The sequence below is a fragment of the Solanum pennellii genome, chromosome 4 (genome assembly GCF_001406875.1).
Source record: "Solanum pennellii chromosome 4, SPENNV200".
NCBI lineage: Eukaryota > Viridiplantae > Streptophyta > Magnoliopsida > Solanales > Solanaceae > Solanum > Solanum pennellii.
This window is the reverse complement of record NC_028640.1, coordinates 69,331,910-69,346,960: the sequence shown is the minus strand read 5'-3', so window position 1 is coordinate 69,346,960 and position 15,051 is coordinate 69,331,910. Positions and strand designations below refer to the sequence as shown.

General features: G+C 29.0%; 2 protein-coding genes across 2 annotated transcripts; both read right to left on the bottom strand.

The window, feature by feature from the left end:
* Nucleotides 1–1,542: 1,542 nt before the first annotated feature.
* Nucleotides 1,543–4,550, bottom strand: LOC107016238 (peroxidase 12-like). Its single transcript, XM_015216728.2, has 3 exons — nucleotides 4,264–4,550; nucleotides 3,397–3,591; nucleotides 1,543–2,386 (listed from the first exon to the last, which is right to left on the bottom strand). Exons 1-3 carry the CDS (start codon nucleotides 4,522–4,524, stop codon nucleotides 1,787–1,789), a joined length of 1,056 nt encoding a protein of 351 aa, XP_015072214.1. The 5' UTR covers nucleotides 4,525–4,550; the 3' UTR covers nucleotides 1,543–1,786.
* A 5,614-nt stretch (nucleotides 4,551–10,164) lies between these two features.
* LOC107016112 (peroxidase 12-like) lies at nucleotides 10,165–12,058 on the bottom strand. Its single transcript, XM_015216598.2, has 3 exons — nucleotides 11,792–12,058; nucleotides 11,396–11,590; nucleotides 10,165–10,883 (listed from the first exon to the last, which is right to left on the bottom strand). Exons 1-3 carry the CDS (start codon nucleotides 12,017–12,019, stop codon nucleotides 10,260–10,262), a joined length of 1,047 nt encoding a protein of 348 aa, XP_015072084.1. The 5' UTR covers nucleotides 12,020–12,058; the 3' UTR covers nucleotides 10,165–10,259.
* Nucleotides 12,059–15,051: the final 2,993 nt, after the last annotated feature.

Genomic DNA, 15,051 nt, shown 5'->3' with positions numbered 1-15,051 from the left:
GGGGGGGGGGGGGGGGTCAATAGGTTTTTACTATGACAGTGGTTGGTGGTGACCAATGGTAGTAGTTGTGGGTTATACATGGCTTGTGTTGATGATTGATAGTAGTAGTTAGTAGAGAAAATTGATAATAGTGGAGGATGTTAGTGATTGCTGATAAAGGTGATCGATAGTATTTAATTTGATAATAATGGTTATTGATATATTATTATAATTTGAAGGCGGTAACTATTGTTAATAAAGGTGATAATTATAATGGACTGCTATAGGGACAGATCTATTAAGGTTTGTGGGATGTCACATTATTTATGAGCTTCGACGGAAACTCAATTATATACTTATATACAACATCTATATAAATAATAGTTATGCCACCTATAGAACAAAAGTGTTCTTTAATTTGGCACAGTGGCAGACCATCTACTTAACAAGTCCTAGTTCACGGGATTGATTTCAGCTAGCAGCTTTTTGTTTTGGTTTTTTCCAACCTGCAGCGTGTTTTTTTTAAACTAAAAGGCACATTCTTTTTTATTTTTTGATTTCTTTTTTACTTATGAACTTATTATTAAGTATTAATTAATAATTATTTTTTAACTAATTTAATTTAACTCTTTGACTTTTCTTTTATATGATTAAATATAAAAAAAAAATCACTTCACCGTTGAAACCTCCTTTAAACTTTGAACAACAAAAAATTTTCACTAATTAAAGCTTCAGCCTTCCGTCTTCGCCCATCATACTCTCCCATCTAGCACAAGACGGATAATTATCTGAATTATTTAATCGATGACTCTACTGAGCATTAGAGACGAATCCAAAATATGAAGATTTTGATGCACCAATACTATCTTAATTTAAGTAGTTAACAAAACTTTTACTACAATTAACGAATAATGTAGCATTTGATTGGTAACTAATGGCTCGAATATGATTTATAAGCTAAACTTAAAATAAAAATAATGAAATAAGACTGAAGTGTCTTATCGCGAATGGTTCCTCTGCCTTGTACCAACTAAACACGTGCTACGCTTTTTGTGGGTGCACTGTTGATTATATCCTATTTATGTCTGTTTCTCACGATAGATATCATATATACGCGTGATTTGTTTAAGTTAACTGATGCATGTGCACCCCTATCAAACCATGTGGGTCCACCTCTACTTGGCATCTAGTGACTAAATCCTATATCTGCCGCTAGCAAGTGATAGTGTTATGAGGATTGCCACATCTATTAGCCGTGACTTTTGATTGAGGATGATAGTAATAGTCAGTGATGATGGTGCTTAGCACTGAAAATGGAAAGATGCGGTGAAATGTATATCTTTTTAGAAAATCTTTTAATCCAGAACATCTTATGATAGGTATTAATCATTCGTATATAGCCAAATTCATTATTAAGTGATTGTAAAAAAAAATTGCTCTTCGTATTTAACATTTGAATAATTAAAATTCAAATCATAAAAAGAAATCCCTTATTTATTGAAATTTTAAGGATTAAAATTAAAATCTTAATCTTCATCAAGCCTAAACAAATATGGAATAAGATTAACGGAGGAATAACATAAGTTTATTTATTATTCAGTAGCAAACACACATATCATACATGCAAAATATTATTTCCATCTTATAAGACACATAAAATTATTAGTTTTTCAATGGCCCTTCTATTGCTATATCCATAAGCTACGATAGCTTCAACGGACAACTACAAGGGCCCACCACCCTTATATTTTTCTCCAAAAAACACAACAAACATATGTTGAAATAAACCATAAAAGGGCTACATATGTTATATTTCTGACCAAGTTCCTTGTATCAAATTATAATTATTTGAATTTCTGACAGAACAATTTGCCCTAATTTCACCTTGTGTCCCAGTCAACACATTCAATTGTCCCATCTTGATCATGGAATTCACAAATTCCTTAAAGAAAAGTGACTCATTGATAGCAAAACTCGTAACAATCCCTCGTGTTCTTCTATCTGTATACAAATCTTGATCCGATGTGAAAAGCCCTTGTCGATTCATGAGATCAACGTAGTACTTGTTATCGAACTTGTTAGGTGATCGTATGTCTAGGACAGTCGTGTTCGTGGAGTTTCTAGTTGGACATGTTGTTTTAAGGTTTTTGGCAAAGGTTTTATCCATGGATGAATCTTGATTAGGGTAAAGTCTGTCTGTGAAAGAAGTACAATGACTAATACCAATAGTGTGACCACCAGAAAGTGCAACAACATCTGTGGGAGTGAAGTTTTTGGTAGCAAGTGAAGCTAGAATTAAACTTGTGTTGAATGAAGGTGGTGGAAGATTGGCTAGGGTTTCATTTGTTGTTGCAAAAGTGAGTCCATCCCTTCTTCCTAGTGGTAGATCATAGTCCGGGCCACCCGACTGCATTTAATTATTTACATAATCAGATCACTTATAAGATATCGTAAAATAATATTCAGTATTACTTATTAGTAACCTAACTAAAAATAATAACTAGTAAGTTAAACTACATTGACAGAGAAAGCAAAAATATGATATATTGAAGTACTTAATATATATGGGTTCTAACTTTTTGATAATAAAAAAACGTGTTATTATATTTGACCAAATGGTTTGACAAGAAAATGATTACTCCGTACCTCTGTTCTAATTTATTTGACTCATTAGTTAGTATAAAAAAAAGGATGCATTTCTATATTCAGTAATAGGCTTTTCTGTTTTAGTCCACTCTAAAAAGAATAACACATTTTTATATTTAGTAATATATTTACTTTTTTAATCGGTCCAAAAAAGAATAACACATTTCTATAGTCAATAACAATTTAACTTTAAAATACTTGATTTTACCCTAAATGAAATAATTTTTAATCACGCAATATTTATTACTTATTTTAGAGCAGGCAAGTCAAACTAACTCATATAAAATGAGACAGAAGGAATATTTTATATATATATATATATATGTGTGTGTGTGTGTGTGTGTGTTTCCTTTTTTTCACGGCTTATTAGTTCTAACTTTTCATATGACATGTTTATCACCCGAAGAATAAAAAACAATATGATATATTTTATATAAATTTAATTTAAAATACAATTTTGAATTCCTTACTTTTATAATTTTTATGTCAAAGACAAATTTAGAAAAATAAATTAGAACGGATGTAATAAAGAAAGGATATGCTATTAATTATGGTGTGACAGTTTAGGTACAATTTGTGGAAGTGGGCACTTGACTGCGAACATTATTGAGAAGTGAAAACTGGTTCAATTATTTGTGGCTTTTATATTATTGCGCATTGAATTATTTGTCATAAATTTGACTTGAAGGTTTTTCTCCAAAACAATACTAAAGGAATATATAAATTAAACCAATAAATACTTAAAATAGTTACTAACAAACGTAAACTTACAAAGAAAACGGAGTCACGAGCAGCAATGGCAGTAATATCAGCACAAGAAACGACTTTACCGCAATCGCGATGCACACGACGGCGAAGGTCTTCGATGATCCGAAAAGCCTGTTGTCTTAAAGTCAAGTTGGGGGGTGCATCTTTCTCACTTGGCCCACTGGCTGAACCATCTAATAATACTGATCCATCACAACCCTGTGTATAAAATAGTATTGCATATATTAATTATTGAATATATATAAATATATATTGTAAAAATATCTCTTTTAAAAAGATGAAATTAAAATTTATCTATCAAGAAGTGAGGAGTGAATAATAGGAGTTGTATCTTATAGTTACTTATAAGTTATAACATTAGTTACTTTTTTATGTTTTAGGTTATGTAACACTTCTTTCTTGGTCTATTTAACTTTATAAAAAGCTTTGTAGTCATCGAAAGTGTTCATTTTTTTATCGTCGTATTAATTCAAATTATGTTACATAAGTTAAATTGTATAAGATTTTTTGTACTATAATTTCGTTTCATATTAGTTGTCCATCATATTATAAATAATTATCTCAAATTATTTGTCACTTTACCAAATCAAAAAAAAAATTAGTTATGTTTCTCTTCATTTTACCTCTACAATATATTTTTTTTGAAAGCCTAAGCAAGTTTATAAGTTCTATAGAGTTTTTTTTTCCAAAAGAGTCAATAAAGGGTAAATTAGTAAAATGATCCAAATTATGTATGATTCTGTTGGAGTATGTAAACGAGAAAGTGGACAACTGATATGAAACAGATGAACATGCTTGTAATTAGTATTATGGCGCCTAGTAATTATTTATAAGTGATTTTCAGATCTAACGACAATAACAAGTCAATACCTGAACAAAGCAATCATGGAAGTGAAGACGAAGAAGGCCGGCGGCCTGACCGATATCCTGCCGGAAAACATTCTGGAGTCGCCTCCTGATGATGGATTCAGCATTGGGACAAATGGAGTCATAAAAAGTCCATGAAAGACCTTTCACAATTGGTTGAGTACCTTGAGCTTGTGTTACTTGAAAATGGATTGAAACAAAAATAGAAAGGATTAGTACTAAAAGTAGTGAAGAACCAAAAGTTAAAAGACTAGTTGAAGCCATTATGATTAATTGATGATATTTTGAGGCTAAGTGAGGAAGGTTCACATTAACTTGGCTCTATATTTATAGCGGGAAGGAAGTAATAGTTGCATCATCCGTTCAGTTTTACTTGTTCATTTTAAATTTCTCACACTAATTCATTTGATAGTAATATATAGAAATAATGACAATTAAAAACGAACGGAGAAAGTAATAATAAAATTAGTTGTGTTTGAGATTATTTATTATTCACTATATGATTTAGTGTATTCAAAGATAATTTTATTTTTAACCATAATTGTTCATGTATTAATAATTACTCCCTCCGTCCGGAATTATTTGTCATGGTTTCTATTTTTAGAGTCAAACTATTAAAACTTTGACTAACGTTTTAAGATGTATTTTTTCATCATATTAATATACAAAAAATTGTAATTTATAGTACTTTTCATATAATTTTTAGAATATCTAATTTTTTTGTTTAAAATATCGAATTAATATGATCTAATTTACCTTTAAAAATTAGTCAAATTAACTTTCGATAAGCACAATATGACAAACAATTTCGGACAAAAAAATATAATATTGCTAATATGATGAATTGTTGTGTATTAAATTATGAAGTATACACTCTATAATACTTAATAGGATGAAGACACTCTACCTAAATTACTTAACTACTGTGATATTTTTATTAGTTATACGCAAATTGAAAACACTATAAATAAAATATTAAACAATATCAAAATTAATATATGATATTTTTTTTAATACATCCTATTAAATAATCCATAAAGAGTATGATGAGATATCTCATCATATTTTAATTGAGGTCTCAAGTTGTACCTTATAAATGAAAAGATATCTTGAGATAGACGTTTTTTCTCCAATTGACAGGCTAAGAAACAAATGAGTCATTCCCACTTTTGTCCCAACATCTTTGATTTTTCTTCTTCAAAATAAAAAACCACTTTATTTATAATATATATTTTTACATCACAATATTTTATAAGATATGTCTTATACTTTTATTATGAACAAAATATAAAAATCAATTAGTAAATTGTGCAAAAACAGATAACTACAAAATCCTTTAATTGATTTGTCTCTTTTAGTACAACAAGGCAATGAAAAAGATGGCTCATAAAATTATTTTTCTCCTTAATGGTGTATAATAATAATTTCATTTTTTATTTATTCCAGAGAAGGTAGCTTATTCTACCAGAACAAGTTGAAAATGGAGGTCAAAAAATAATTCATTTAGGTTTTGTTAATTCATAATGTATTTTGGAGTCCGAAACTCAAACGGTAGAAAATATTAACAAAAATTCCAAAAGGGTATATAAAATTTTATATACCCTTTTGGAATTTTTGTTAATATTTTCTACCGTTTGAGTTTCGGACTCATGTATTTTGTGTATGATTTAGTCCCTCTCCACTTCTCTCCCTTAATTCCTTTTAAGTTCCTGGTTGGACGTGAGACACATGATAATAGATCAAAATTAATGATTAAGAGTTAATTATGATTTAAATAATTAATATTTTATTAAAAAATGAAAATATATACCACAATAGTAACAAATATATTATGTTGTCCATAAATATATTATTTAAAAAAATACTAATATTATCTTCTATTTTTGTCCATAAATATATTATAAAATAATTTCTTTTTGTTATGCGGAATTCGAGATAATACGAGAAAATATAAACGCGAAAAACAAGACAACAGATTTACGTGGTTCACCAATAAATTGGCTACGTCCACGGGATGAGGGAGAGCAGTTTTATTAAGGAGAGGCAAAAACAGAATTACAGAATAGGGTTTGCCATAGCGTCTATATATAGTGCTAAGCTACGCCCTAACAGGCTTGGGCCCAACATACAGAATTAACAGATAATTAAGGGCTCAATACAATAACATTGTATACCGTCGGGCCGGGGGCGTCTCCGCCCCCCCGGACCCCCAGGCCAGCGAGACCCCCGTCCTTTCTGTTTGTAACGGGTCCGATTCAAGGCATTCAACACTTTTTATCTAATTTTTTTCCCTGCAAGTATATTTGCTATTAATTACATATAAACTAATTTTAAAGAGAAAGTTCAAAGTTGCTATCTAAGACTTACTCAATTTTAAAAAAAAAACGGGAAAATTATAAATACTCATAGGAAAAATATAGAAAAGAGAAGTTTTTATAAGATATTTATGAACAAGATATTATTTGTTATGACTTATGATTATGATATTATAATTTTTCTTATGAAATAATTATCTAAATCATAATTACAAATTTATTTTTAATCAAATAAATCTTAGCCATTGATTTTTATCCATGTGATGTGTGTCATATGTCTCACATCGATCCAAGCAAGAACTTGGGAAAAACGGAAGGAAGGAAAATGAAGAGGAGTCGAATTCAAATTTTTTTTGTGGAGTCAAAATTAACTACGAGAGATTGCGAAGATGAAATGATAATTAAAGAATTTTTTTAATAAATACTTTCTTAAAAGATCTTAAGAAAAAATTACAATAGAAAACTTGGAAGCTCAAGATATGTCAAAGTGAGATCGTGAAAGAAGGAACAACTCCTTAGAAATTAGCAACTATATTACACCAACCATATCTTTGTTGTCTTTGATTAATTTAATTAATTTTTCCTACGTATTGCTAGAGGTCATCGATTTCAAGTTGTAATCCATTTACACTTGCATGTTAGTTAAGGATATTGTATGTGAACAAATTAAGTATTACTAATTCAAACCAAAAAATATATTAAACTTATTTTCTTAAAGACTTTGGGTGTGTACCAAAAAACTTAAAATATAAATAAATAGGTTCTTCAGATCTTGATCTCATGGATAGTTCTTTTGGCTTGTATCATAAACTTTTCATTATATTCTAATTTTTGTTAATTTTACAAAAGAAATATACAGATACACGTAATATTTTTAAAAAAATTTACAAGTGCATGTGCATTCCACCTTTGCTTATATGGCTACGTATATTAATGATACAAATTACATTTAAAATAATAATGATGACTTGATAGCTATATAACGAAGATAATGTCTAAATTGACTATAGAACATATAATTAATTAATTAATGTGGAGACACTACTCTTTAACAAACACCCACCTTCTTCTTTTCCTCTGTAGAATCTACGAATTAATCAATGGTGTAATAATTAGCTAAATTATAGCTAGTTTGAATTTCCGGCCTCCTCTATTTTTTAATTATTTTTTATCATTCATTTTTTCTAATTTTCAAGACTATACTTGCAATTAGAAGACTGCGATTGAGTTAATAATGCTAACTTATACTATATAAAATAGCACTATAAGTAATTTGTACATACATCATGATCATATTTTTACATACTCCCTCCATCTCTATTTCCATTTCATATTAAGTTGATTTTTGAGATATTTTTCATTTTTTAAATAAATTTAATTGTTCAGTTTTTAAAATTATTTTTAGTGTATTTTTTTTAATTTTATCCTTCATTAGTTAGTATTGAAATTAGTGATTAATTATTATTTAATTATTGTGGTCATAAATTTGACAAGAATTAATTATAAGGATAAAAATAAAAATTAGATTCAACTTATATCTTAATGTACTATTTTTAAAGAGTGTGAAACACCTTAAAAATTAACTTAATATGAAATAAAGAAAGTATTGTAAGGTGTTCATTAATTCATTTATATGAGTACTATTAATTATTTATAAATTTACTTTAAGTGATTAGATAACATTTAGGTAATCTTTAGGTATGGATAGTAAAATATATGTTCTTTGCAACATCTTTCTTCCCTCATTACTTTTAAAATAAAAATAAAATAAAATATGATGTTGATAGATAGATCTAGGAGCCAAATATTCCAAGTATTAGGTCAGAAAAACAATAGGCAAATTAAAGAAGCCGACAACAAAGTAATACGAGGAAAGTAGAAAAAAATATTAATAACAAAAAATATTGAGGGGTAATACTTTCACCAAAAAGGTGAAATTATATTTTATTTTTTTTCAACCATATTATATTCCCCTCATTTATTCTATCTTAGCAACTTGCCAAAACGTATAAAGACAAGAAAGAAAAAGAAAAACACGATGTTAAATTAGTGAGACAAGAAGCCTCTTACCCCAACAACTCAATAAAAATAAAACATGAATTTTTCATATATTCATATTGTAAACATTACAAAACAATATTATGTTTTATATTAAGCATTTGGTCCAACGTGCCATATTTTGACAATTGTGTGGCCAAGGTGAGTTCTGCGTAGTTTCACAAGCTAAGGTGAGAATTACCAAATTAAGGAACAATACCAAAAATATATGAAGCAGAAAGATCAATATCAAATTGAAAATGAAGCACTTCAAGAAAACAGAGAGATACAAAAGCAATCAACACAAAGTGATAATGACAACACCAAATTTATTTTATTTTATTTTTTAAAAAAGAAAAATAATGAAAAAATTGAGACGTTATTTACGAGTGTGTGGTACTATTAAGGGAAATATTTTTTTCTCAAACAAAAAAATATTATTATGAAACTATATGAAATTAAAAGAACAAAGTAGAGAGAAGAAAAAGAATTTCTTATTTATCTTAAAGTATATTCAGGATTTATAGATCTTTCAATGTTTCAACGATAAGACTCAAGAAATTTAGGAAAAAGTGATGGAATGATGTTTCATATATTCGAAGAAAAAAATAGTAGAAAATTACTTCTAGTTAATTTGGTTCATCTATCTTTTTTAAGTTCACGCATTCTTTTTTTGAATTTGACAACTCAATTTTCTTCTCAACTTTTATATTTTTATATTATTATTTAAATATCCTTATTTATATATTATGGATTGTATTATAAATTCTGCGGTGATGATAAAATAATTGATTCTCTTTACCTCTTATTATTATTTTTATTATTATTATTATTTTTTTAATAATATTGGTAAAGGTTCGTTATTTTATTAGGATAATAAGGTCTAACCTAATTCCCTTAATTTAATTTTAATTGGATATCAGTCAACCTGAAAGTCTTTTATTATAGAGAAGTTAGGGGGGAAATGTTTTTCTATTTATGCTTTTAAGATTCCCACAATCAGATGATTGTTTATCTTAAAGAAGAGTAGAAAAATAATATAATTATATCAGACCTTAATTAAAGTTGCAATTTGCAAATTAATTATATCAACACTAATCAGAACTAAAGTTGCACAGCCAAACAAATCTAGTGAACAATAATGACATCTAGTGGTGCCTATGTACTTATGGCAAAAGGAAACACTCCATCGATTTCAAAATATTTGCTATAATTTTTTTTTTATGATAAAAAATGTCTGAATTAAAATTTGATCAAATTAATTCTCGAGACAAAAGAAACATCAAAATTATTTACTTTTGAAAATAAAGAAAATATTACTTATTCATTTGGCAAATTATCAAATCACTACAAGTAATATATATATTTAAATTTCTAAAGCATTATTAATTAATAAGATTAATTTAAACACATTAAGACTTGATTATATTATTGCCTTCTCATATTAGTGCAAAATGCAAATTCGCCAAAAGAGTGTTTATACTAGTAAACACAATTTTGATATCATCATGGGAGCTAGAAAACATCTTGAGAAGAGATCCAAAACACCATGTTCTTACAAAACAAAATGTGATTATTATACTAAAAGTTAATTAACACACTCATTATTATTATTACAACAAAACCAAAACTCTAATTAATTAAAACTTAAAACAAAGCAGAAAAAGTTTCCTCCAATTCTTCAACAACAGTAGCAATATCAACCTTTTTATCCTTATTCCTCCTATCACACCTATTCCTAATTTCACCTTGTCCACCAGTCAACACATTCATTTGTCCCATTTTTATCATACCAATAACAAATTTCTCATAAAACAACGATTGATTCACCGCAAAGCTCGTTACAATCCCTCGTGTTCTTCGATCCGTATACAAATCTTGATCGGACGTAAAAAGCCCTTGTCTATTCATGAGATCAACGTAGTACTTGTTGTCGAAAACATTAGGGCTACGAATGTCCATGTTGACCGTGTTGTTCGAGTTAGCCGTGGGACAACTACCTTTAAGGTTGTTAGCAAATGTCTTGTCCATAGTGGAGTCTTGGTTTGGGTAGAGACGGTCGGTGAATGAAGGACAGTGGCTGATACCGATAGTGTGGGCCCCAGACAACGCGACCGCATCGGTCGCGTCGAGGCCCTTGGTTGCAAGGAGAGAGAGGACGGTTGTGGTGTTGGCAGAGGGTGCGACTAGGTTGTCAATCGTCGCTTGCTCCGTTGCAAAGTTGACTCCGTCCTTTCTTCCTAAGGGTACATCGTAGTTGGGCCCACCCGTCTGAAATTACCGTAAGTTTATATTACGTTTAACTTATATATATTGACATATATTATAAATGTATAGAAATTTAAATTTATCTACCAAACCAAATTTGAAGACCTATCAAGTCACGAGGTGGGGGGGCCTAAGTGGTGTGAAAAGTAATGGCATTAAACTAACTACTCATGATTCATTGAAATTTAGTACTATGACATTTTCCCAACATGAAAGTCTTTTTTTTCTACAATATAAATTGTTGAACGTTATATTAACGTCAAATACATAAATATATTTTTAAATTTATTGAATCATTGAATTATTCATAATTTGTTCTTTTTAAACATTGTTGGTTGATGATCTACCAACTATATAAATAGTTGAACTTTAAATTAATGATCTACCAAAATATCTTATTGTATTATATATTTTTACAAAGTTATTTTTTTTATAGAAATAGTGTTATTCTTTTTATATATCATATAATAAAAATGTATCATATAAATTAATATAGAGAAAATAACAGTACTTACCAAGACAACAGAATCCCTAGCAGCAATGGCAACAATATCAGAGCAAGACACAACTTGACCACACTCATCTTGGATCCTTTTTCTAAGATCATCAATTATCTTGAATGACCTTTTTCTTAGGGTCAAATTTGGGATTGCAGTTTGCTCACTTGGCCCTCCTGCTGATCCTTCTAGCAACACTGAACCATCACACCCCTGCATAAAAAAAAAAGATCATTATTTTTTCATTTGATTTCCCCTTTAAAACATGTTCAGTAACAATTTATTTCTCATCATGTATTTTCCTAGACAGCTAGTTCAGTGGAAAATTTGTATTTTATAATACAAAGTTCATACTAATTCGCGATAGAAAAAACTTTTGTTTCTAGTAAAGTGAGTATACAAATAAATAATAACCTGAACAAAGCAATCGTGGAAATGAAGACGAAGTAAGCCAGCAGCTTGGCCAACATCATCCTTGATTTGTTTTTGAAGCCTCTTTCTAATAATGGATTCAAGTTGAGGACAACTAGATTGATAAAATGACCATGAAAGACCTTTGGTTAAAGCAGGCCTTTGAGCTTCTGAGACAAAGAAAGAAAGAACAAGAACAAGTAGAAAACTTGATAGAGTAGTTGACACCATGGCTATAGCTAGATAGTTAATTTGTACAATGATAGTAACAAGAATGGTCAAATTTATAGGCATATAAAGTTATCCACTTGGATATTTTAAATTTTTCTTCGACTATTTGTTTGGACTTTTTTAATTAAAATGAGGCATCTCGAGATTTTTTTCCCTAAGAAATTAGCCGTGTGGTCGTCACACTGCTATTAATCTTTTGATTTTGATAGTTTGGAATGTGGCACACGTACTTTAAAAAAATTATTTAATTTTATTAATTCTTTTGTTTTCTATTAAACTTAATTTAAAACTAAAAATAGTTGAAAAATTGCAGGGTAATTTTGAAAAAAAAAAGTAAAAGAAAATTAGAATTTATAAAAAAAGATACATTCATTCTGGAATACAAGAAAAATGCCAGAGATTTATTTAATTTGAACAGAAGAGTGTGTTTCCTTTTGTTCACTTTTTTGTTGTTATGCTTAAATTCAACATTTCTTTTTAAGAAAAAATAATTGACATGAATAATTTATTACTATACTTATTTTAATTAATATTTAACAATAATTTTTAAAAAAAATAAAATAACACCAAAAATAAATATGATAAAGAATATATAAATTAAACTATTTTTTCTTAATACATAAAATATATAACTTTAATTACAACGAACACCGAGTGAGTATGAGTAGTATATTGCATAGAATAATGAGAAATTTCGTGTATAGTGTAATTTACCTTTACAATTATTAACATCCAATAGAAAATCAAAATATACTAGCCGCCAATAAAGAATGCTTTTTTTCACTTTTTTCCATATTTATTTACACGATGCATGAACCTTTGTGTTATTGTTTTATTCGATTTTGATAGTTATGTTAGAGTTTGATTAATTTAGATATGAAAAGTGTTAAATGAGAGAATTTTATTAGAAATTTTTATTAAATTATGGTTTTTAAAAAAGAAAATTACTTTTTTATATTTTTTAGTTAAAAAATATTAAAATTTAAAAAATAAAAACATTTTAGAAGGTGAACTAACATAAAAAAAAATGTTATTTTTGCCAAATTTTTCGATAAAAAAGGTTTGAGTGTATTGTCTAGGGTCTCAGTGAGAGGGAAAAGGGAAACACTTTGATTATATTAACTTTTTTTTTCATATTTAATTATAATTGTTCAGCACAAAATTTTATCTCAGTAAACAAAGTAAATATAATAAATTTATATAATTAAACATAAACATCGTATGTGGCTGAGTTTCCCTTTTACCTATTTACCAAAATTTCCACTAATTATCAAGTAGTCGGTAAAAAAATCATAGCTTAGCCGACTATCTCGATTATATCTTCACACTAATTTGTCTATCAAAACCAAAATTACTCTAGTAAAAAATTTAAAGAAAAACAGTTTGACTTTAGATTTGTCAGGTTCCTTCACGATATAAGTATTAAGATATTTCTCTAATTATGTAGTTGCAATTTACTATTAAAATTGTATTACTTTTAAAGTTATTATTTCTATTTATAATTTCATAAAAGTTCATCAATAAAAAGTATGATTTAAATTATTTCGTTGAACGTTTTTCTTGATAAGTACTCATAGTAATATACATATTTGTTGACGTTAAATCATCAAAAATAAATTAATAATTTGTAATTAATATAGAAATTTTCATATATAGCCATAAAAAATAGCTTAAGTACTCTCTATAACTATAGTTTGATAAATATAATTTCTAGCTATATGTTATTAGGAAGAAAGAGGCAGGCGAGATTGAGAGAAAGAAGAGAGAGGCGAGTGAAAAAGTGGGAGAGAAGTGAATTTTATATGTATATAGTTTAGATAAGTATATATATTATACATATGCATTTGTATATATACAAGTGAGAGTGAGAGAGGCTAGCGAGATTGGGAGGGAGAGGAGAGAGACGAGCAAAAGGAGGCAGAGAGTTAGAGGGACGTGAATTGCATATGTATATTGGTTAGATAATTGTATATTATATACATATTCAGGCAAATTATACATATACAAATTTAATTGATTATACAAACTCAAAATCAACTCACGTAATTAATAAAAAATATTAATCACGAATAATAATTATAGTAAACTGTAAATATGATGAGTAATTAAGTGTAACGACCTGTTAGTCGTTTTGAGCAGTAGAGTTTATTTCTGGTAATAACTGTCTGGGTCGACGGATGCCACGACGGACCGTCATGGGCGCGACGGACCGTCGAGGGTGTCTCGTTCCAAAACACTTAGATCCTGAGAATTTGAGTACTGAGATCAACTCTCTGAACTTTGTGACGGGCATGCAGTACGGACCGTCACAGTCGTGACGGACCGTCACAGGCTGCGTAAACCTGACTGGGTCGGATTTCTGTTAAAAGTTTTAAGGGGCGTTTTGGACTATTCATGCTTATAATTATAAAGTTAGTGGATTAATGTTAATAATTCAATTACGTGGGGGTTAAAGGAGATAACCTTGAAATAAAAAGTGGGTTATTTGTATCATCTTTTATACTTAATTATATGACAATTAGGGTAAAAGAAAAAGGGTTTGAATAAGAAAAATAGAAAGAACAGAGAGAACGAGCGAGAGAGAGAAAAGAACGAAGAGACAACAAGGATTTGGAGAAGTAGATTGATCGATCACGATTCTTCGGTGGAGGTAGGTTATGGTTTATGCTATTTCATAGTAAACTCTTAATAGCGAATGATATGTATTGGGTAGTATTGTAAAGTCTTCTATATGCTTAATTGTATGCTTGCATGATGTGATTATGTAATTGTAATGGGTTGGGAAGATGAGGTTTTGAAGCTTAAACCTAAACCCTCTTTGTTAATGATGATTGCCTTGGTATAAATGAAGGCTTGATGAACTAAAAGAATGAGGTTAATGGATCAGGTGTCACGTTCCGACACCAGGGTAGTAGTAGTGGATCGGGTGTCACGTTCCGACACCAGGATAGTAGTAGTGGATCGGGTGTCACGTTCCGACACCAGGATAGTAGTAGTGGATCGGGTGTCACGTTCCGACACCAGGATAGTAG